The sequence below is a fragment of the Micrasema longulum genome, unplaced genomic scaffold (genome assembly GCF_059751315.1).
Source record: "Micrasema longulum isolate JH-2025_06_02 unplaced genomic scaffold, ASM5975131v1 h1tg002186l, whole genome shotgun sequence".
In the NCBI taxonomy this organism is placed as follows: Eukaryota; Metazoa; Arthropoda; class Insecta; order Trichoptera; family Brachycentridae; genus Micrasema; species Micrasema longulum.
The window spans coordinates 22,861-48,107 of record NW_028279351.1 but is presented as its reverse complement, the minus strand read 5'-3'; the positions used below and the strand labels follow the sequence as shown (position 1 = coordinate 48,107).

The following is a 25,247-nucleotide window of genomic DNA, read 5'->3' as shown; positions in this document are numbered from 1 at the left end:
TAATAGGGTTGTGGTTATATTAGGAAGATATATGTATTTTTAGTAGATCCGTATTTTTTTCCTGATTCCGAATATGTATTTAACTCATTTTCGAAAAAAATGTTAGATGCGTCCTTCTTTCTTATGACGGCAGTATTCACCTATCCGTAATGATGAGTCAATGGACTGGATTTTCCTTAGCACGAGGGATTTGAGTGGGAAACTCCTTGGTGATTTTCGAATGTTTGAGTTTACTGTTTGCCATATTGATGTGTCATGTATTTTTTATTTTTTATTTTTTATTATTGTTGTGTTTCTGATCCTATATAATATTTGTGATGATATACTCATGTGTCTGTGTCAACTAATTGCTCGTCCTAACTCAACACAAGACTTTAAGTCCCGTGGAGTTGGGACTTATGTTTCAAATAATTTATTTTGTTCTTTAACGCCCAAAAGGCGTTTACAAAAAATAAAAATGAAATACATGCTAACATACTAAATAATAAACACAGAATATACAGAAAAATATGTGAAATTAGTTTAAAAGAATGTAATAAAAAAATTTACTAAGTAAAAAAAAAACAATAATAACAAAGGTATGCAAGAAAAAACAGTAAGCATTTAAACAAAAAATGCAAAGATATAAGCTTATGAAATAAATTCTGTAAAGCAAACAATAAATAAAGGGTTACGGTAAGCAATAAAGACATTTTTAAGTTAAATTAATAAACAAGCAAGCATATATTATCACGAAAAAATAAGAAATAAAAATATGTATATATGAAATGCGTATTTGCCAATACTACAATGCAATTTGATATAATAGCAAAAAATAAAAAACAAGTATAAGGTAATAAAAATAAACAAGAGAGTATTTTTTTAATTTATGAAATTGAATTGTCAATAATAGTTTGACGAGCAGCTACAAATAAACTTGATATTGTGGACTTATAAGAAAGTAAAGAATTTGACAGAACGTCTGCAGCCGTTCCATGAGTTTTACCTAACCTGTGCAGTCTCGGTATCAATGAATTATTTTGTTGGTTGGAAGAAGTACTGGAGCAATGAAACAATAAAGTACTCCTAGTGTTGACAGCAGGTACTCTAAAATTAATTAATTCAAGTATTTTTGGTACGCCAAAAAGAGAGTTTAAAATTTTATACAGTACAATGAGATCATTAATAATTCTTCCTTCAGAAAGTGTGGTTAGGTTGAGCAGTGTTAATAAATAGTCATAATTCACATTTTGTATTGGAATGTTTATTTTGTAGTTTATATATCGTAGAAATTCATGTTGAACGTAATGTGTAATAAACTGCCTTTAAGCATTGAAGTATAGAACTAGAGTAAGTAAGCTTTCGAAATATGGTCCCTCAACCTGCGGTCAAATGGCATATGTTTGATAGAACGGACTTCAGTCTATTGAGAGCAGTCCCCGGTTACTTTTCAACTTTTGTCTCCTCGCAATGACTAAAATGGCTATATGTACGCTAAGATACTGCACAAATCGAGCTGAAAAAGCGATGGTATAACCATTACCGGTTAGTAATGTTTTTATTTTAATCAATACTTGTTTTTTTAAAGAAAATAAATATTTGCGTTCTTATGATTTACCCAAATATTTAATGTTGAGGGCCATTTTCAACGAGTTGTAAATAACTCACTATTAGAAAATGGAATCAAGTTGGGGTAAAGTGGGATACGAATCACAGACCTTTGGTCCGTGAGTCCGAGATACTAGCCACAACACCACAACCCGATTTAAAAAAGCCATTTTAATATTAAAAAACGTCTTATTCAGTACTTGTATCTCATTTCTCTGTCCTGCTCAACTGAGCTAACTAGCCGGGTATATGGTGAAACAATAAACAAAGGTGACGCGTATGCGGAAAGGAGTGACATACTGAATATAACTTACAGTAGACCGATGTAAAAAGTCCGTGCTTTTTACTGTACTACGTATTTTGCTTGCCAAAGTCGACGTGACGACAACTCCTCCCTCTGCTCCCTTTCTTTTGGGGACGACTTTTTAGCTCGGATTTGTATGGAGTGTCATCTCTATATTATTATATCTCAATGCTTTTAATTAAACAAATAAATAAATTAATGAAAAACTATTGTGATAATAATGATGAATAAGATTTTGTTGTTATCCTGTCTGAGATGGCATTATTGTTGTAATTTTTCTAAGCCTCTGATAAGCAAGCTCTGTTTATGTCTGGTGCGCCTCTCGTCGTAGATATAAAATCCAAAAATACGCATAATATCTGAGCGATAATCGTCGGCCACAAGAGCTTCAGTCACTATCAAGACGCGAAGAGCGCTGTACAACTGTCACAAATACAAATCTTGTTTTAATCGCGACAATTAAACGCCGTACACGTGTTCCCGCCATCTTAGTTTTACGGAAAATTTGCGGCGCCATTTCACTGACAGCGCGGGAACTATGTATGTTCTGTCAGGAGAATGAAAATTGTGTGTTCTACATTTTGTTTTGTCTATGCATTGTTCGTTGCGTGAAAATGGAACCGATTCCAAAAATATTCGCATTCTTTCGGAATAATTAAAGTGTAATTAACATCTGTTTTATAAACGACATAGTCAATAATTCTTTGATAATGAATATCTTTGTGGATGGGTTATTTTTAGAGCACAATGTGATGGCATAATAAGCATTACATTGTGACGGCTTGATGAATTTACAATAGCAACTGCTGCTAATTTTAATTATATGAATTGATTATTGTGAAATTTCATTAAATAGCAATGTAAAGCATTTGGAACAGTAAAATAAATTATTGAAATCACAATTATGTAGTAATTGAAATCAAATATCGTAGGCATGTGTAAAGATGTATAATAACAGGAAAATCTATGATTGAATGACAAAGTAGACGCATGTGGCGTTTTATCTTCTCTGTCTACTTCTATGAGGAAATGACGTAACCATGTACTATGTGATAGCATACGTTGTGTCCTTTTTTCCTAAATTAAAAGAACAGGATGACACAACAAAAAAAATAATAACAAATTAGTCAATTATGTATCCTCTTTCTTTATTTTAAAACAAATTTGTTAACTATACACTCGCCTTATTTGTTTTCTCCTTTATTCCCTCGGTTGAACGCGAACAGAAGGAGGTGTTGAAAATGTTAACTTTCGTCGACTTGACATTCCATTTTAAATACTTGTAATCAAATAAAATAAAATACGTAACGTAAAACTAAACACAATATCTTTTAATCGTAGACCAGAAAGTTTTCATTCGAATAACGTATAATCATTATTATGTTGTTTTACTTTTGGTGCTCATTTATAAATTTGAAAAAAAGCAGACACAACTTATGTTAATACGAGAACTCGAAATTTTAATTGACATATTGCAGCAGAGACGGAGATCATTTAAGAGAAGGATATATGGAAGTTTAGGCGTTTACAGGGCTTATGACCTGTCATGAGCTAGCTTACAGGGTTGATTTTAATGGCCACATAACACACTGTTACATTCACCATTTCGCTTATGACTAGTGTTTAAGAAAAGAAACCTTTATTGATGTGAGTAAGATTTATCTGACTGAATTATTTCACCAACTAGGTAACGCCTAAAAAAAAAAATTAGTTTTTTATACTTCTTTTTGGATCAGTTGGTTAAATCAACAATATTTTAAGTTTGTCCAAATTACTATAGAAAAATACTGAATTTAATTACGGAGTTATTTTTTATTTATTATATTTTATTTTATTCAGGAAACATACAGTACGGTTACATATTTTTATATTTTACACAGTTAGACTTAACTCTAATGGACCAGTGAAGTTTCCATATTATATAATAATTATACGTAAGGTTATTAATGAAAGTACAAAAAGAGTAGGAAAAAAAACATAAATGGAAGTTGTGTAAAAATTAAAATTAAAGTAAAAAAAGGTATTAAGATAAAACGATAGAGAATATTTTAGAGAACGAAATATGGAAGCAGAGGAATTATAAGGTTTATGACCTGTCATGTGCTGTTTCAAGTCGCCACTTTACAGCTTTTAAATTTAACAATCACCAAGCTCACACGAATAAGAAAAATAAAATAATGGAAATTTAGGACGAACCAATAGCATTTTTATGTCTAGCTAATAAATTAAGCACGCTAATTAAATTAATTAAAAATACCAAGATAATAATTACGATTATTGAAAAATATCATTATCGATATTCTCCGACCTACTACTGCTGCCGGTACCTACCTATTATTTACAGTAAGCGTACAAAGACCTTATATTTATTTTTCTTTTGATGTATTTTTTATTTTATCATTAAACATAATTTTATCTTTATTATTGTTGTGTAAGTAATATTGATACATACAAGACCTGTGCGCCGATTTAAAAATCGGCGGCGGCGACGTGAGCCCCTTAAAATAGCAGACGGCATCACACAGTTCGCAGGACGGGTTAGCAAATACTCCATTCATCACAGCTCAGACAACGCAATAAAAGGGTTCAGTGCTACGGGACATTGGTATTTTTTTGGTTACACGCAGTAAATTTTAGAGTATTTAATTGTACTGCAAAGTTTATTAAAAATTAATGAAAAAAAACATTTTTTATAAAATTAAACTATTTTGAAACGTCACTGGTTCAGATGTACCAGTGAAGCCAATCAATGATGTGTTGTGATAGATTTCCGGTTTCCAGGTATCCATGGTTAGCGTTTTTTCACGGGTACGGGGTTTTCTTTTTTAATGACAGAAAAAAATGAACTCTACTTCGACTTGAACCCGTGGCATCGCGGGCGGAAGATTTCGAAATTACAATACTTAAAAACATCATAGCAATGCAAATAAGATTTATTTTTTTGCTTAGTTTGGTAGTTTATTAAAAACTAAAATATACGAAAAAAACATTGAACTTCTTAATTCGAGAAACTGTTTGTTAGTATTAACGGTTTATGAAATGAAAATCATACCATGATTTGAAAAGTGTACTCGAGTACAGCAACAGCCCATGTGATACCGGAAAACATCGTCTCCTGATCGTCGAACAACGGCGGATGTGCGAAAAATGGTACGAACGAATTGACTTTCTTTTATATTTGATCTTGAAAAGGTTTTATAAAGGCTTTATATTCCAGGTTTTAAAAAAAAAGTATGTAACTATCCCAAAAATCAAAGAATAAACTTTTGTACCTATCGAGTTGTGAGATACAGTCTCAAAAAAAAAAATTGAAATTGCTTTAATGTAATTATTATAAGAAAATCAGATGCGTCGTTGTTCTACGATCATTACGATATGCACATTAGATATACGCGCACAGTTAGCTTATGCTTTGTTCCTTAGGGCAAATGATTAAAATTCACCCCTAAACTTCCAATGTATTTATTTATTTCAACATAAGAAATCCATAAATATTGGGTTAAGTGCATTTCAGCTTTTCAGGTTAAAATCCCATGTTGAGAGAAAGCGTTTTACATAAAAAACAATTAAATATGATATTCATTATCAACATTACCTTTCCGCAGCTAATGGTACATAGGGCATTGGTACACCAACTGCTGTTTATTGTTAAAAAAATATTACAAGAAGGTTAGATGATCAGTTTTACGCTTCAGGCGCCAGTCCAAGACTATAAAATATTCAAGTGTAAAAATATATTTGAAAATAAATATTTCTTGTTAACCAGCTTGGAAATCGAATCCGAGATCTCGGAGGCATGATAGGCGTGCTGACCATTATACTATGAGGCCGGCAAATATGATATTAGACTTGACAAATACAAAGAAAAAAATATTTCAAGTTGAATTATTAGTGTAAATGTATTAGAAATGTATTAGAAAAATAAGTCTTCACTATTAATAATAACATAGTAATTTAAATACGGATAGTAATTATATGCAAAACTGCGATTGGAATAATAATTATTTAAAGTATTTTAGATATCAACAATAGTTTCAAACTAAATAAAGTTACGTTATAATGAAAGACAAAAGATGTAAATATCAATAAAAATTTAAAACAAAATAAAAAAATACAAATAATTTAAAACCAATCAATAATGACCATACGCCGTTTGTAATTTGTGCAGATTAGTGATCAAAAACCAAAAACTCATTATACGCTGTGTTTAATAAATAGTAGAAACTTAAGCCTGTGTAAAACATCTAAGTATCGTGGATTGAGAGTGTACCTAGTAGAAGTCCTTAGAATTTTCTGCTCTGCTTGAACTAATTTAAATTCGAATACCTGGTAGGTGCACTAGAAGTAAGGAATTATTTTTTTGCAACAATTCACGGACCAACTTTGAAATTCACTCTCCTATACCCAGGATACATAGGTGTGGAAATGAATTAGAACAAATATTCGATATCTTCAATATAAATTCTGTTCATGAATTAAAACGAATTCTCACTCGTTATTTTTTAGAAAAGTAATGGGTTTATTTTTAAATATATTATTAAATTTAACTTTGTTTCCGGGAATACGTGATTTTTTATTTCTTTATTTAACATGTCAGACATAATTTTAAATTGTACATTGGTGGATTTTTTGCCAAATGGCAACTTCTTCCAACCAACTGATGATGATGATTTCACTAAATAGAGGTATTATTTAGTAATAAAATTTTATTTTTTAAATTTTTTTTTTTGTTTTATTGCTCAAAAAACTTTTGTTTTTTTAAGTATTTATGTTGTATTAATTTTTTTATTATTATTTTCTAGTTATTCTCAACTTTACTGTGTTATATTTATATTTAGTACATAAGATTTTATCATGGTTATTGCTATCTTTTATTTAGAAATGTTATGTTTCTTTTTAAGTTTTTGTATCATATGTTTACTAAATTGTTTAGTTTAATTTATTCTATTATTTCATACTATGTACTACATGATTATTGTGCACTGCTGTGATTATTTCTGTTAATTATTATTTTTTGTAAAAGTTTCTTTGAACCGTTGATGCATAAATAAATAAACAAATAAATACATTTTCTGTATTTTCACGTCTACGCTTTAACCGGCGCGGTGTCGGCGCGTCGGCTTGGTCGGAATCATCGGCGGCGCGGCGCACGCGTCTAGTACCTGCACAAAGATAGGAATGTTTGTGTTGACACAATTGTCGATTCGCAAAACTGTATCTACTGTTCTGTGTGAAAACATAAAGTTACGCAATGTGCCAACAATGCAAAGTAAAGATTAAAAAATAATATAAATAACAATTAACGTGTTGCATAACGCGTGACAGCAAGGATACTGTCAACGCTTCCGGATTATTTTGAATGAAGTTCGATTACCAGATCCGGAAAAAAAAAACATATTTAAGCCCAAAAATAAACAATAAACTGATTACAGCATATATTAAGTACATTACAGAGAAGAGATATGAAAGACTGAGCATTTTCTTGACTTATGATCTGTCATTGCCCGGGGTGCAAGAGGAAAATATCACTTTTTAAAACATTTCAAAAGTAAAAAGGGTCTATGAAATACTGTCCTGTAAAAAATTTTTTTTGCTTACTTGTTAATAGCATAAAAATATTTTAAAATTTGGAATTTGGAATCCCCGTAAAAACGGTCATTGCATTGGCCACGCCCCTATTACGTCACGATTCATGTTCATTTTTAGCTTTGTTTCCAATCATTCGAGTTTTTTTCAACCATCAATCTGTCAATCTGTTATAAACTTCAATCTGTTTTTAATACAGCAGCAAGGTTCATTACGGGAGAAAAAAAAATTTCTCACATCTCACATTTTCGAGATTTGCACTGGTTAAAAAGCATAGAGAGAATAAAATACAAGCTTTGCTGGACAGTATTCAAATACCTTCATGAAATATCTCCAAGATACCTATCGGACCTTTGAATTTGGAAAAATACATGTCAAAGTAAATCTACTCTTAGATCAGCATTTGATTCAGGCAGAGGAAAACTTGTCAAAATCCGGCGCTTCCCAAACACTAGATTCTAAGATCATGCTTTTGCCGTTGCCGGCCCCTTTGCCTGGAACCAATTGCCTTCAAACTTACGAATCATAAACAGTCCTAGTCAGTTCAGATCCCAACTAAAATCTCACTTCTTTAAATTATCATACCCTCAATTTCAAATCAGAAAATATTACATGTCACTTTAGCTAAGTTAGGATGTAAGTTTACGTATACAACTGTAAAGCGCCCTTGAGGTATTTTTTCACAAAAATGGCACTATATAAATCAGCGAAATATTATTATTATTATTACCGTAACGAATCTTGCCGTCACAACTATCAATGCCAAACATGTCGCGTTTTTCTATTGACATATTTTTGTATACTTTCTTTTTTAAAGTTATATATGAAAACATTTCTTACTATTAATTATCCTTAATCCCCTTCATATATTTTTATCGGTATTCGTAGTACCTGATATTTCCCTATTATGAATCTTCTCTATCTAGATAGTGGTTAATTTAGGGAAATTTATTTTTTCCATGCGACTAATTCTTACTTCATATATGGCCACACTAATGATTAAACGTCAAAAAATATGAACACGTGAAATCAAACATAACGATTTTCATTCAGAACATTATTGTGACCTTACCTTTCCATCCAAAACACTTATTAGGTTAAATTGATACTAGTTTTATTTCCGTTTTGAAGCAGTTTTATACATCATTTGACGTTAAATCACCAGTGTGGCCATTATACGAAACAGAGTCATCGCATCAAAAAAAATAATCTTCAAATTAAGCACTCTCAAGGGAGAAGAGAAGATTCAGAATATTACCACTGGTTAGTGCACCCTTTAAACACGGTAATATTTATCATTCTGCTTATTTCAAACATCTATATTTCTTCGATTTTAACATCTGTTGATTTTTGTAAAATTAAAGAGCTGATATCGTTATTGACGTGGGTGAAAAATATTTAATTCTGACAAATATTGTATTCTTAAATTTTGCATTCCTGGTATCAATATTTCCAATAAATAGAAAAACCCACCCTGCCGTACCCCTCCCATCTAACCCTATCAGTACCGAAGTATAATACTTAAAATTAAAGTATTATAAATGCATTATTACTTTGGTTTTGTTGACATTTACTCCTTTTAATGGGTAATTCGGAATACCTTAACCCTGCAATGCCCAATGTAGACGATCTGCTACATATTGATAATCGGTGTATAAAAGTGATTTCACACATGTTTATCACTCGCCGACTAGTTTATTATATTGTAAACATACTAGCCTTTATAGTTTATTCTAAAAAGTCACCACCAGGGTCAAATTGTTCGATAAAATTTGAAACAAAAAGTCAGTTTTATTTATTTTATTTATTTATTATAATATTATATTACATACACAAAATTGTAATTTATACAATGTTGCTTTGACTATCTAGCTAGAGTTATTTACCCTGTTTACAGGACAGTCAAATATATAAAAACAGTAATCAATATATAGAAACATTTGTAAAGATAGTGGAAAAAGAAAAAAATAGAGTAAAAACATGGTAAAAAATGTAGTAAAAACATAGTCAAAATGTAGTAAAAACATAGTAAAAACGTGGTAAAAACAAAAAAATAAAAGTAATGAAAATATAGCAAAAAATGTATAATTTAAAACCCAGTAAAATGCAAAGTAAAAACAGAATACATAGTAAGAAACATATTTAAAGTCACAGTAAAAAAAATGTATGTGTATAGCAAAAAGCATTTATTAAAAAAAACATAGTTGTACCTAAATGGTTGCACGTATTCTCTCCAAAATATTATTTAACAAATGTTCAAAGTGTGATTTTTTTGTTTTATTTTAAAGATTTCAAGTTATATTTATTAAACAATTATTTTTTTATACTTACGCACCCTCTCCTTCATTCATTCCCACACGCACATGTATCCTCTCCCTCATTCATTCAAGCATACACACATTCACATACACATGAATACAAACGTCACACAAATTCAATTACTTAACTTCTTTTCTTATATATTATGTGTCATTATATTTAAAGTGGATTTTTTTAATTGGCTTTACCATTGTTAAGATTTTCCTACTTATTTTGTTTAGCTGTAAAAATCCCAAATAAAATAAAATAAATAAGTAAATAATTGTTTCCGCAACTTTCATTATTATACAAAAAGATGTTCATAAAATCTTTTTTTTCTTGTTTTTCTTACATTCTTATATGTTTTAACCTTTTAATGCCCGATGTAGCATATTGTCCACATAAACTAAAATATGAAATCAAAACGGAAAAAAAAAACTTTTTTTTTCATTATTTTTCCCAGTATTTGCATCAAAAACAAAAATATGTTTGTGGTTACAATCAAAAAAATTGGGCAAATAAAGGTTTTAAAGTAATTGTGTTCTAATAATAAAATTATGTGTAGTATGTATATATTTATTTACAAAATGTTTTATTTAAAATATATTTGAGATCCATCAGACTGAATTATTTCACCGAAATAATATATTAGGCAACGCGAAACGAAAATGGTGTTAATTATTGGTTGATTATGAAACAAATCTTTTGAGACATGTTTGAAGGGCGTCAGAGTTAAGTGATTTTTCAAAATAATCATAATTATATAAATTGATGTTATTAAATTAATAAGTGCTCTAACTGGATTTAAACATACACGTGAATCAACACAGTTCTTGCTGCCATTTGTATAATTAATTGTAATACGGTTATGAAGGAAAATGATAATATTTTACATAAACTTTTCATACAATTTGCCAAACTTACGAACAATGAAGGCAGTAGATTTTAAAGGATAGGCTAAATACGGGAATTTTGAGGAAGAAGTATTTGTTTAGAAGACGTTTGGGTGTCCCGTTTTCGTGTTCCCGTATTGAATCCTATAAAGATGGGACTAGAGTAATGATTTATAGATATTTTCGATTGGCGCGTCTCTATTGTTTTACTTCTTTGATAAATCTTTTTTTATGGGAGCTAGGACCATCCAAAAATCCGAAAAAACCCCAGTTTTATCGGCTGTCTTCCAGAGTCGAACCGTGTATAGAAGCGATTATGCGCAGCTTACCATTATATTTGACTAACCATAATAATGTTTTATTGTAACTTTATTTACAGAAAAACCAATAAATAATCAACATTTATTTGAAATCATTTCCAAAGTTAGTATTTTTATCCTTATATAAATATAAATTTTAATAAAGCGTGCTCAGCGCCTGCGGTGAGCTAAGAAACTAGCCGATTATTCCAGCATATTTTTTCATACAAATAAGTATACTATATTTTGAATGTATTAACCCCAGTGCGGGTTTTTTCACCTAGATTAAACTTGCAGGTTACGCAAACTATTTGAAGATTCTTGATTTGGAAAACAGTATTTCAAACAATGTTTCTTAAGGACTATTTTTCTTTGAGATGGTACTTTTGACAAAAGACCATAATTACTTTCATGCGTCATATTACAGGACATATAGCGCTCCGCGCGGCCGTTTTTAGCACTATTCATTACTAGAACAATTCGGCCAGTTGACATTTCAATTGAATACCTAATATCGACTGAATTTATAGTGGTATTTTTTAATGAATTATATATTGCAGTTATGGATAGTATATCTATATAATATAATATATCACGAAGTTACATAGTTTGAGTTGATTTTATGAATGAGAGTTGTTGTATCACACAGAACCACAGAAAAATATAAATTTATAGTATATATTACTTACATTATATTATGAACCTCCTATGTAGGTACAAATATCTGATATTTTTTTATAGCTTACCTGTTAAAAAAACCACAATTCACCACTGCTGTCTTCGGATGTATGGTATAAAAAATAAGATAAATAATTTTGAAAAACCGAAAAATTGCCGAAACAAAAAATTTCATTCCGATACTTTTTCATAAAAAAAATACCGATTCAATTCAGTTTTGGGTGCGAAAAACGGGACAGCCAAACGTCGATTTCAGTTGGCCAAAGTTAGTTCGACGTGCTGTTGTCTTTTTCGCACAGTATCGGGGAGGCATTTGCGAGAGAGTGACACAAAAACAATGTTCAAATACACATTCAACAAAATTGTCTGGCATATCAAATTCTCTCAAGACAACCTGGGCCCCGATTACAACGGAGAGTTAACAGAATTATCTTCGACTGTCTATAAAGAAAAATCTGTATTTGTGTACGAAAATGAGTATATTTGCATGAACATTTAAAATTTAAAGTATCTTTATCGGTAACCCATAATTAAACATGTTTAAAAAAAAAAAAATGCGTATTCCGTTTTTCATACAGAAAACTTAATTTTACTTTGTATATAAAATTGAAGATAAATGTTAACGTCCCATTGTAATCGGGGCCCTGCTTTAACTTTGTCGTTGCGTAAATGAGTTTGATACTAATGTTTATTTTTATCGTTAGATATTTTGTGAGTAATACAGGTTAAAAAGTAAAATAATAAAACATTCACAAGTGAAGTGTTTACCCAGTGCAATAACTTTGAGAAGTGAATAATTTAAATAGTTTAGTGAATGAATTTAAGTGAATATTCTCAAAACTCGATGGAATGTAAATCCTTTCTGACCCCCAGCTCCTCTAGGGGTTCTGAGACCACATTAGACATTATTCAAGAGTTTGAATTATCTCCTCTCGATGAAGGTAAGCCTTATTTAATTACCATTTTTTAGTTGTTGAAATATTGGTGTTCTTATAATTAAACCAAATATTTCAATTTCGGTGACCTGGTTTTAAATAACTCATTATTATAGAGTGGAAATCATATTTGGGATTCGAGCCTCGGACTTCTGATCCGTAAGTCCGCGACACTAGCCACGAAACCACAACCCGATATTAATTTCACAACCCATTTACTTTGTTTTTTTTCTTTTTTTCTGTGTTCAGATGAAGAATACAGTCTTGTGTGTGAAAAAGAACCAGGGCCACGATTGCAATGGGAAGTTAACAGAGTTATTTATTTATTTCGAAGGCTTACGCCTTTGACAAAGTATAAAATAATATCGAAAAATAATTATAATGTAACAAAACACCCGTACACAGTATAGAAAATATAGATACATGAAATAAAATCAGCAAAAAATAAGGAAATTATAAAGAAAAATTAAATAGGTAATTATATTATAGTAATAACATAAGTATGCAGCAAATTAACAATAAATAAAGGGTTTAAATATAAAAATTATTGAAGTAACAGAGTCGATGTATCATAGCATAAACAGTAAAACAAGTAGAACCTTTAGTACATTTTTATAATTTAGAAAAGTTTTTTGAAAAAAAATATTTTTTTTATTAAAAAGTAATAATAGTATTAATTTGTATAAAGATAAATGAAAAAAATCCATGTTTCCATGTTTGTTTGCTAACATGTGGACTATCTTTAAAGAAAAACCGATATTTGTGTACGAAAATGAGTATATTTGCGTGATCGTTTAAAGTATCATCATCGATAACCTATAATTGAACATGTTTAGAAGAAAAAAATGTATTCATATTATGCTGTTCATACGGAAAACTTTATTTTACTTTTGTAGATAAAATTGAAGGTAAATCTTAACTTCCCATTGTAATCGGGGCCCTGAACCCTGGATCAGTGTTTTGACTCGATGGCGGCTCTCGGGTAAAAATCCGGAATAAGGAAATCGACTGGAGATGACGCGTTCGCTTCACATTCTTGAGGCTCTAAGTTCGATTTAAGCTCTAAGCTCACTCTAAGTTCGGCAGGGCGGGCGTGAAATATTGATTTTAAGGGTTGTTTAAATTGCAATGCTTCGTTGTTTCTCCACTGGAACCTGTATCATTCAAATTAAAATTAAAATTATTTATTCACAAAGTAACATAACAAATAACAAAGGATTTAAGACGTTAAATTGGAACTTTATATCAAACCAAGAACCCTTGAGCAATGGTTCGACATTATTAAGGTATAATACTCTCTAATAGCAAGAGTGTTTGCCTCTTAAACATGGTTTCACTAATGTGAAAGATGTCGATCTCCAAAGTGATAATGTTCAGCTGCTTGACTGCTCTTCCAATCGGCATGACCAGAGGCAGGTTGGTTCTGGATACCGGGAGGAAAAACAGTCTGTGCTGACGCTGTCGGAGATAGCCACCAGGAACATAAAAATTGATACTCTCTAAAATGGCCGAGTTATCTATGAAAATTTATATCAACAATTTAATAAGCAAAGTGGCGACATTATAGAGTCTTTTTTTAAAAATCAAAGACTTTGTTCGAAAAACGGACAAAATTCTAATGTATGAAGCCTATGTAAAAACTAAAATATGAACAGGATATCAAAATGACATAAACAGACTACAAAGACAACAAAATAAAATATAAATGTTAGTATATGACCTTCCCTATCTAACTGCATCTATTTTTTTAAACAAACTAAGCAATTAAATATAACTAAACTCTTTCAACTAGAATCATTAAAATTTATCCATAAATTAGCCACTAATGTAATTGTAGACGAAGAACTAAAACTTGTAAAAAATTGTAGTCAACATGGACATAATACGAGAATATCAGAAAAATATCATATACAACTTTCTAAAACAAGACAAGGACAGTCGAGACTAATAAACCAGGGACTGCAATTATACAATACACTACCAGACAAAACTAAACAAAAGACTCAGATAAACTTTTCAAAGATGTAAAAAATATTATTTTGAACAACATAGTATGAATAAAAAATGTTTATATTATTTTTGTAAAATGAATGTAATAATCCGTAAGGGTTAATTAATAAATTTTCAAATAAAAAAAATACAAAAAATCTGAGGATGTGAGAGCATTTGCCCCCTACCAAATAACTCGATACTTTAAGAAAATGGAGGAGAAGATTTAGCCATATATATGAAAGCACTTTCTTTTCACTCAATAGCCCGGCTCTCTAAAGATCAAGGCTTGTAGGGCGAGTATTAATTTACGGGGACCCATTACAATGAGAATGTTCAATGGCCTTTTTATTATTTTCATTTGTTTAAAGACTATCGAACTAAGCGGTAAAATAAAAATATTTTTGAATCGTATTATCGGCGGTATGATTTTTTAAAGTTTTGTGAAATTACTCCGCGTGTGACGCCACAAGTTTTCTTCTGTGTGTTCTGCTGATTGATGCAAACAGGAAATCTGTCACAACATTATTTCATTGGTTGCTTCGGAAGAACTACTGAAGTCGTTCAAAATAGTTCGTTATTATTAAAATCATAATTATTGCTATGAAATGCACTATAAAGTTATGGTTACTTTTAATTCTTGTTTATTTTTATGTTTGAACACAATTTCCTATAACATAATATATGTATTATGACAAAGTATATCATTATTATTGAATTACGCAAACGAAGAAGCGACATATTATGTAGATATGTGGTTTTAACCAGTTTCTTGAAATGGCGTTTTATTTATTTAATATTTGTTTTCTAGTCGATTGACCTTGGTAATTAATTAATCGTCATGGTCAGTAACTTTTTCAAGCTAAACACATTAATCAATATTCAATGTCTAGTTCCCGTAAGAATGTCCAATTTTTGACGAAATTATGTTTTTTCTGCGCCTTCGCATTTTAGTCAGCCAATTATCGCTCAGCTTTGGTGAGTTACATTATGGTTATTGGTTGGACCGCAATATTTTTTCCTGCTTTTTTGTGCTAAATCCTTTATTGCCAAAAGAGGAAATCTTTCCAACAGCGCTCAAAAGGCTGATAGCTCTATAGTTTCCGCAGTCCACCCTAGAGCCTTTTACCTTGTATAGAGGCATAACAACAGCTCTCCTCCAATCAGGGGGAGTGTATTTCTCCTCTAAACATAGGTTAAAGAGCTTATGTAGCCATACAAAAATTATTTCTCCACCCGCTTTTATAAACTCTGTGGCAATGTTATCATAACCTTGCGCTTTCCCATTCTTCATATACTTAGCAGCATTTTTAATTTCTTCCATACTAATCTCTTTCGCATCGTCATCTGCATTTATGTTTACTTGAGAAGGTGGTGCGCTGGCTATATTTCCTGGGTGCGTTTCGTACACCTCCTCAAAATATTCCTTCCATCTCGTTTTAATTCCACTATCATTCGTCACCATTTTTCCATCGTTTCCTATTACTGCTGTCATACATCCACTATCCTTACTTTTTTGGGAATTTTTAACTGCTTTCCAGAATATTTTCTTGGAAATTTTTTGTCATTTTTATTCCCTCACGAATACTACGAATACCGATTAAAATATATGAAATGGATTAACAATATTTAATTGTATTTTCAAAATCATTACGGATATTGTGGAGAAATGTTTTCATGCATGAATTAAAAAAAAATAATTTAAAAAAAAAAATACGTCGCTAGAAAAACGCGACATGTTTGGCCTTGATAGATGTGACGCCGAGATTCGTGACAATGTTCTAAACAAATTTGAATGGTCAGGAACAAACAAACATGAATCGTGACGTATTAGGGGCGTGGACAATGGAATGACCGTTTTCGTGGGAATTCCAAATTCCAAATTTTAAATTATTTTTCATGATACTAATATTTTTTTACTGGATAGTATTTCATTGACTTTCATCACTTTAAAAATGTTAAAAAAATAAAAGATGTCAGGTAACATTATTTTTCTTTTTAGAATTTACATTTTTATTAATAGTTAGTACATGAGTAATAGGCATTAGTGCCAATTATATTATTTTATAAATTTTACAATGAAATCTCACAATGGGGAACTTTGTTCGAATTCGGAAGTTCATTTTTATGGAAATCGTTTTTATTCATTTGTTCATACATTTTCGAAAAACTTAGCCTTACAATTAAATGCTCTAATTTTTATCGCAGGTAAAAAATCATTTTTTATATGCAATTTCCCGTTGCACTGAACTTCTGACTTGAAGGTTATTTTAAATCGGCATAAAATGTACAATGTTGATATTTTTTTCGTTTATAATACCCATATGCATGATATAATTGCGTTGTTTGGTGTAGATTGATTTTAAAAAATGAAATTGTTTGCGTTTATACATTGATACGAAATTATACAAAATACGATAAAAATACAGACGGTATTTAAAAAGATAAAAAAAGTTTTGCTTAGGTCAAGTATTAGTATGATAAGCTCTGAACTTATGAGCATTGTGTATTATTGATATTTAAAGCATTATCTTTTTAAAATGTTTAAATAAATGAACGTAAATATTAATTGATATATAACCATTTACCGACTTTCCCGTAGGAAGACATATCTACCGGTTTCGTTACGTATCCGTCTCTTCGTAAGGACCATAATTACTCAAAAATGCAAACCCACTATACAATAAACGCCGTAAAGTAAATAACATGGTGGTAATTTACAGTAGAAGTGCTTGAAAAAAATAATGTTCCTTTAATCGATGGTCAAATAACCTTTCAATATAGCCTATTATGCGATGTTTCATTGCAATGGATGCAAAAATTGAGAAATACATAGCAACCGACAAATGCTTGGAGATGGTCTTGTCAAAGGTCGGAATAATCGGCGCGCGTGCATGAGAAGATGTATGAATGAAGATACAGCGTGGTCTGTATGTAAAGACATAGTAGTATGGCATTCCATTCTCTCTTCCTTCCCTTACGAAAAAACGGCTTGAAGGTTTGTTGTTGTTCATTGTAATGATCACTCCATTCTCCTCCCCTTTTTAAAATTACTATTCCGACATGATTCTTGATCAAAATTGCTGACGATATCAGACAAGCAATGAATGATAAACGTCTAACGCTGTTAGTCCTACTTGATTTTAGTAGTGCATTTAACTCTGTTGATTTTGACCTGCTTAAATCTTAAGACTTAAGTCCTTAAATCTATCTCCATCCGCGGTCAATTGGTTCTCAACGTGTTTAAGTGGCCGTCGGCAATGCGTTAAAATGGCAGATGTCTTTCCAGATTGGATTGCTCTTACCGCCGGTGTGCCACAGGGGGGTACTTTCTCCACTTTTATTTTCCCTTTTTATCAATCCAATAACAAAAAACCTCCCCTGTTCGTACCATTTATATGCCGATGATTTGCTATTGTATATTCATTTCGAACCCGATGACGTTTTTGAAACACATAAAGTAAAGTCACTTGCACTTGAGCCTATCTCTTCATAGACAAAGAAATGGACTTATAAATCTATCAAAAACCCAAATCGTACTTTTTGGTGTTGAAAAAATCTATTAAAAATTAATTCTACCACACTTCCTCTTTTCAAAATAGATAGCACAGAAATTCCATTCAAGACTTCAGTCAAAAACTTAGGTATTATCATACATAAGCTTTTAGGGTGGCACAATCAGGTTAACGAAGTTAGTCGTAAACCTTATAGCAGTTTGCACTTATTTAAAAGATTGCAGAATTTCTTGCCAATTAATATTAAGCAAACATTAGTCCAGAGCTTACTTCTTCCACTCCTTGATTATGCAGATGTATGTTTTCCAGATGCTAACTCTGAATTGCTTGATAAGTTGGAACGATTGCAGAATGTATGTATAGGATGTATGTCTTTGATCTTCGCGAATTCTTTTTTTTTACTCAATAGTATTTCATAGACCCTTAATAATTTCAAATTGTAAAAAAAATCGTGATATTTCCCTATTATGGACAACAAACCATTTGTAATTCTTAGAACCAAATGACAATGTTTTTTGTATATGTTATTATTTTATAATTATGTTTATTTTTTGAAATTATTATTGTAAATATGCATATTGTTTATTATTTAAGGTAAAACTAGGTGTTCTAATTTTATTTGTACGACTATCTAAAAAAAAACATTACATATTATTTTACTATTTTTTTATTCATTACATACCATTTGTATTTATTTTTATTTAATTATATGAACCGCCGATAACATTTTAATGATTAAAAAAAAAACGCTTTGGTTACTCTCGAATCATACAAGTATTTTTTTTTTAGAAAGTAACGAAAGTTTACTCACTTACGTTTATATTTTTTACGACACAGTATATAGGTAATTATTCCTTTTAACATATTTCTAATATCTTTTTAATTAATTACTTTTTCTATACCAATCCATGAGAGTAAATTTAATAAACCTTTTGATTGGCATATATAAAAAAAAAACGTTTCCAAGGTTCTATGTGTAGGAGCAAATAAGTATTACATTTGTGTATTATCTCTCTCGAGGCGGATGAAAAATACAGTTCTGTGAGTGAAAATGAACCAGAACCCTGGACGAGTGTTTTCGGCTCGATGGCTGCTCTCAGATAAAAATGAATTATGAATAAGGAAATCGAGTGGAGATAAGTTCGGCATGTTGTGCAGTGGTTGACGCGTTCGCGTACCATTCTTGAGGTTCTGGGTTTGATTTCTGGCAGGGTAGACGTGAAGTATTGGCACCTGAAACGTAAGACTGATCCCAATTTACGCATTTGATTTACCAGTACAGTGCCCTTTAAACCACTAGGTGTGGAAAGGAGGGATGATGATTAATTTAATCAGTTGCAAAATTCCAAGTTGCAAAATTCCAAGTTGCAATATATTGTGTGTGTTTAATCAATTATTTACCAGTTGATGTCATTTATTGTTAAAGCGTTATCTTATCGAAAAAAAACATTGTAAAATAAACAAATTGCCCTAGATAATTCTAAGATTGTTTGTAAGATTAATTCAATTCAATTATCCATAAATTGTATAATTATACAGAATTTTGGAAAAAAATATCAAAGCCAACAAGCCCATGATCATAATGCCAGAGATAAGGAAAAAATCAGACACAGAAAAGCGCCCATTTTATTATTTTTTTTAAAAATATATTTGGACCCCTGTATTTAGTAGCCTTACGTGTCATGTACAAGGCTAAGGTACTCGGAAAAAAAAGTTTTTTTTTGTCTTGGAAATGGGATTTTCGATCATTGATTTTGGTTTATTACCTTTATGAGTCCAATCACCATTGTTGCGAAGTTCAAGAACAATGGCGCGTGATAACTACTTTTAACTACAGTGTGGATATCTGTTAAGGATATTCCATCTTTCCTGCATTCTGCTTCAAGATTATGGCGTTGCAAACTGAAAAATGGGCACTGAAATAACAGATGTTCTATACTCTGTGGAGAAATATCATCGCATGGACAATAGTCATCATTCCTTAATTTAAACCTATATAAATAACTTCTCATAGCCCCGTGTCCAGTAAAAATTTGGGTCGTTTCGAAAGATTTAGCCCATTTTATTTACGATTAACAGTACTTATGGAGAACGGACCGCATGGCGACCACAGCGAAATATTTATTGAATTATAGCTAAAATCCTAAGGCAAGCCGGAAAATATATTCACTCAAAGTTGTTTGAAACCATGTTTGTGATAGTTCATTCATTCATTATTCCATGTCAGCTCCCTAGTTGGAGCATATGTTGTCCATAAAGATCCTCCAAGCATCTCTGTCGGCTGCCAGCGTCCCGTAGCTCTGACACGAACTGCCGACGAACAGTCAGCAGTGGACGTCCAGGACGCCGAGAACCGGATGTCTTGTAAAGTAAGCAAGCGTGGTTAAGGCTCTCAGGTGGCATCCGCAGCACATGGCCAAGCCAACCACACCGCCTCCGCTTGATGATAGCTGTCAACGAGGTGTTTGCTGCGTTCGTTCTCTTATGACTTCATTCCTCACAAAGTCAAACCACCGCACCCCCAAGATTCTTCTGAGACACCTATTCTCAAAACTCAGAACTTTGCTGTTTTGGACCCTAGTGAGTAGCTACGATTCGCATCCGTAGATGAGAATAGGTGTTATGCAGGTATTATATAGGTGGCATTTGGTTTTCACTGAGTAAATATCTGATCTCCAGACAGCTTCATACTGTTGAATATAAATTAAATAAATATGGCGCTTGCTATTCCAGACACACTCCCAGTTAATTTTGAAAGCGGCCATTTTCCGTAACATATACTCCCAGGTATTCGACTTTTGATAATATTCCTTTTTCCACATACGAAAAACCCCATTTTTTTTTGTTGCCATACTACCCCGACTTTTATTTTTATTTAATTTAATTTTTCTCATAAAACAAAACACATTATGGAATTTATACTAGGTTACAATATGTCGGTAGAAATATATACATTTAATGTGTCTCAATTACATTATGAGTATAACTTTTATTATTGCATAATAATATTTACTCTAAATACTAGTTTTAGTCACAAAAAAATTGTGTATCCGTTTTATTATTTTACATGTTAGTGAGGGTGAGAATGAGTATATATATTTGGGGTGTGTGAGAAGTGAGTGTATATGTGTATGACTTACTATACTTTTTCAGCAATAGTAAAATAATGATACTTGAAATTAATATTATGTTATTATCTGATGCCATGTTTGCTGACTACAATATTATCAGAGCTAATATCGCAATTAAAGGAGGTTCAATGTGTCTGGGAACATAAAGCAATTATTAATAAACTACCTTTCGATAAGAGAATACAATCATGACTTGGTAATAAATATATTTCAAATAAAATGCTTAGACTAATGTTACTAATATTAGTATATGACCACTTACCGACTTTTTATGTCTACCGGTTTTGGCACGTACCCGTCTCTTCGTCAGGATACTCACCACACCAACATACAACTACTAAACACCACCAAGTCCGAGTCCCCACCTTCACGCATTTTGTAACATATCACTAAATTTTATTAACCTAATATAGTGTATGTTCGGACACTTACAAAGTTCAAAACTTTGATAAAAATGTTTTTAAATATCGTTAAATATTATGAACACTTAAAATAGTAAATAGTAAATTTTTAAAAATAAAAATAAAAAACGTTTTAGAAAATTAGTAATTTTTTGTTCCTTAATTATAAAAAAATGAGCAACGGAAAAAACTTTTGTATTTTTCGGAGGGGGGGATCGCTTACTGCACTAAACTGTTATTTTTTAAACGTCTTCACGAAACAGTTTAATTTGTGAAACGGTAACTGTTATCGCTATTTTTATAAAATAAACGAAATGCCCACCTTCACTGTATACCATTATTTAATTGTACTTGTTTGTCTTTGCTACACGTATTTATTAACTTCTTGTTGTTTCTTGTATATACCTATTTATATGTTTTTTTTTTTAAAGTTTTATTTATTTTAACAAATCAGTAACTTACATTCTTGTATTTTTGTTCCCGCAAAGCCGATGCTTGTCTGCGGGTTACATTACATAAAAAAAAAAAATAAGTAAGTACATAGTTTAATAATAAATGAAGAATAAAATATATTTAAATGCACACTTAAGTTTCACTTGCTGTTTTTAATAATTTTTTGACTATTTTTTAAAAATGAAGTAAGATTTTTTTCCTCACGATTTTCATTTGGTATTAAATTGTACAGTTTTGGTACTACACTTCCCATTGTTCTATCTCCATAGTAGTTCTTCTGTCGTGGTACCGTCAGCTGCTGTGCCGATACTTGTCGGGTCACGATCTGGTGGTTTACTTTGGATTTAAAACTGCAATCGATGAAATGATCTGTCATTATCTTAAACTGACACTGTTTGTTAATTGGCAAAACGTTAACATAGTCAAATAGTATTTTATTGTTGTCTTTTGCCTCAATCTTTATTTTTACAGGTACGATAGTTTTTAAAATTTGTACTTGTAAGTTCAAGACTCTGTCGGTATAAGATTTGAAACTTCATGTACGTGTTGGAATTGGCTTAGGCGGTAAATATAATAAATAATTGTTGGTGAAAATTTTACTGGGAGCAAATTGAATAATATTTAATATTCATTAGGGTGGTTTAGTACGATAGAGGGGTGAGCGTGAGTAAAGAACGAAAAGGGGGTGTGTTGCGTCACTTCCGACACTCGTTAGGGATTAATTTTCAAATGATGGGATGCACACTTACAATATTTCCCATAGATAATAATATAAAAGGGGGTCTGTGGTGCAGCATCCCATAGTAATTGAATTAATCTCCCTTGAAGAGTGTCAACAATCAGAGTAAACAGATTTTAGTCAACACTGCGCCGGGTAGGAAAATCGACTTCGATTTGTAATGCTGAGGGAACAGTAACGTTTTCAGGAAATCGTTATCAAATAATTGATTAAACAGATCAATATTATGTGTTCAAACTTTGTGATTCTTCATTTAAACACATTTATTCAAAATCTGAATGCGATCCGTACATTATGTAAGGCTAAGATAAACATTATCAACTAAATCAAGAAAGGAGTTCTGCGTTGCTTTGCACACGTAGAGCGAATGGACAGTGAACGTCTCAAAAGATTTACGATGCAAATTTTGATGCAGACAGAAATCGAGGAAGACCAAGAAAGACATGGTGTGACCAAATCCAATATGTATTTACAGATGAACATGAATTTTTTTTAATGGTGTTGTATTTTTTGTAATCTTCAAATGGACATTTTCACACTGGATTTGAAAAGTAAAATTTGTATAAATTTGAAGGATTTTAATACAAAAAAATATTTATCCTTGCCATCCAAAGAATGAATGTGACTCCAATACAATACGCCAGCATTAAATCTGTATAAGAGAGAGTACGAAGATCTCATGAGAAGGAAAGAAGAGACGCTGTTCTTTAGCAAGCGTTTGTGTGAAAGAGATTCAGCCGGTGATTGGTAGTTAGCGGGCGTGCGCGCATGTAAGATGACCGACGTATTTATGTTTTTTATTTATTTTGCTACGAAACGGCCAAATTGTATTTTTTAAATATAAATTACGAGCTGAATCCGGCAATGCTTTGCTATTGCTAGCTTTGAGTATATACTCGTATGAAGATAAAATAAACACTATCGAAAGTTCGGTATTTAGTAAAAATTAGAAATGAAGATGTCGGTACATGATTGTTTTTTTGTTTCGGGTTACGTAAATTGTGAGAATTTGTATGAAGAAAAGTCAGACCACGTTTCTTATTAAGTTTATCATCATTCGTAAGAATCGTAAGTAGACTGAATTCCAAAACCTCAAATAATTAATATTCATACAAAGAATTCTTTTTGCAAATGTCAGACTCTGCTCTTCTTACCAACACGGGCGCACTTTATGAAGGAATACAATTTTGTATGTATTACATTTCAGTTAATGTCATTTTAGCATTACCAAAAATCCAGTAAAAAGAAATTAATACGTTGAAATTATATGGTATTAAAGGAAAAAAATTGATTGCGTTCCATAAAAAATAAATATTGTCGGAAAACATTCAAATACAAACTTTTTTATATGCGAAAAAAAAATTCTCCTAATTTTTTTGTTTATGCATTTTCGTCAAATGGGAACCCTGGTAGATCGGCGAATATAATATTTACGTTTCTATCATGTTTTATACAGATCAAATTGATGCTTTTAAGAGCAATAAACATGCCCGGTGCAAAGCTCGCCATTTTGGAAAAAAACGCATGAATCGGTCCAGTTGTTATTTAGACATACATGCAAACATTGCTTTGGAATAGGAATTATTAAACAGTATGTCTATGTTTTTTCCAAATGTCTAAACTTAAAAATATTCCGTCTTTTATTTGTGGTAACAATGTTACATCACCGCCCGCAAAGGATTTTTTACTCCAGCCTATTAAGAGTTGAATGTTCTCATTTTTACCACGAGTAGGAAATCATTTTTATATGCAACATTTCGTAGTACTGAACTTCCACATATATCCTTCAATAATATTTTTTATCACGATCGGACAGTAACCCCTTAATATAATATCATTATCCTTCAATCGCGCGTCTAGTTCGCGCCGACAGCACGAGCACACGTGTCCGGCAGGCGGCAAGCACGTGAGCACCAATAGAGGATAGGCCCATCGGAGCGCTATAAAGCTTATTATTACAGGATTTGCGTTATATCGATAGCCGCAATTGTACCGTTTGCCTTATCAAAGGCAGTTTAGCGGCAAAAATTTATTGCGAGAATGCTTATGAATACTTTGTCGATCTTTTGATGAAAAATCATTAATTTTTACAAGCTAGTGTGCGTTGACATAAAAATACATAGACGCGCTCTATAGAGTAAAATATTTTTATAAAGTAGTGACACGAAAACGTATCCTGAGTTACTGAGTTTGTTAATTTTTTACCAGGGCTGCATTCAACAATCATGCGTATGCTACCAAAAATGGGACGATACTCATTTTAGATACATACAATAGTTTAAATTTTTATGTTAACAATCAACATTAGTTTTTGGTGGATCGTTATTTGCCAAGGTAGATTTAAGGGTAGCGTTCACTCTGTTCCCGGAACTCACCCTCCTTTTAATATTTTTCTCAGTCTTTCCATTCTTAGTAAATATACACAAATTCTTTGACCTG

At 31.5% G+C, this 25,247-nt stretch overlaps 1 protein-coding gene across 1 annotated transcript in view; it reads left to right on the top strand.

Moving 5' to 3' along the window:
- Positions 1-2,281: 2,281 nt before the first annotated feature.
- The window catches only part of LOC148272786 (uncharacterized), a gene marked incomplete at its 3' end in the record, with an annotated part of 38,626 nt that continues 15,660 nt past the window's right edge, over positions 2,282-25,247 (top strand). Inside the window, exons 1-2 of the mRNA XM_088239570.1 lie at positions 2,282-2,458; positions 12,350-12,586. Of these exons, the coding sequence (XP_088095696.1) occupies positions 12,460-12,586 (127 nt within the window). The remainder of the gene's footprint in view (positions 2,459-12,349; positions 12,587-25,247) is intronic.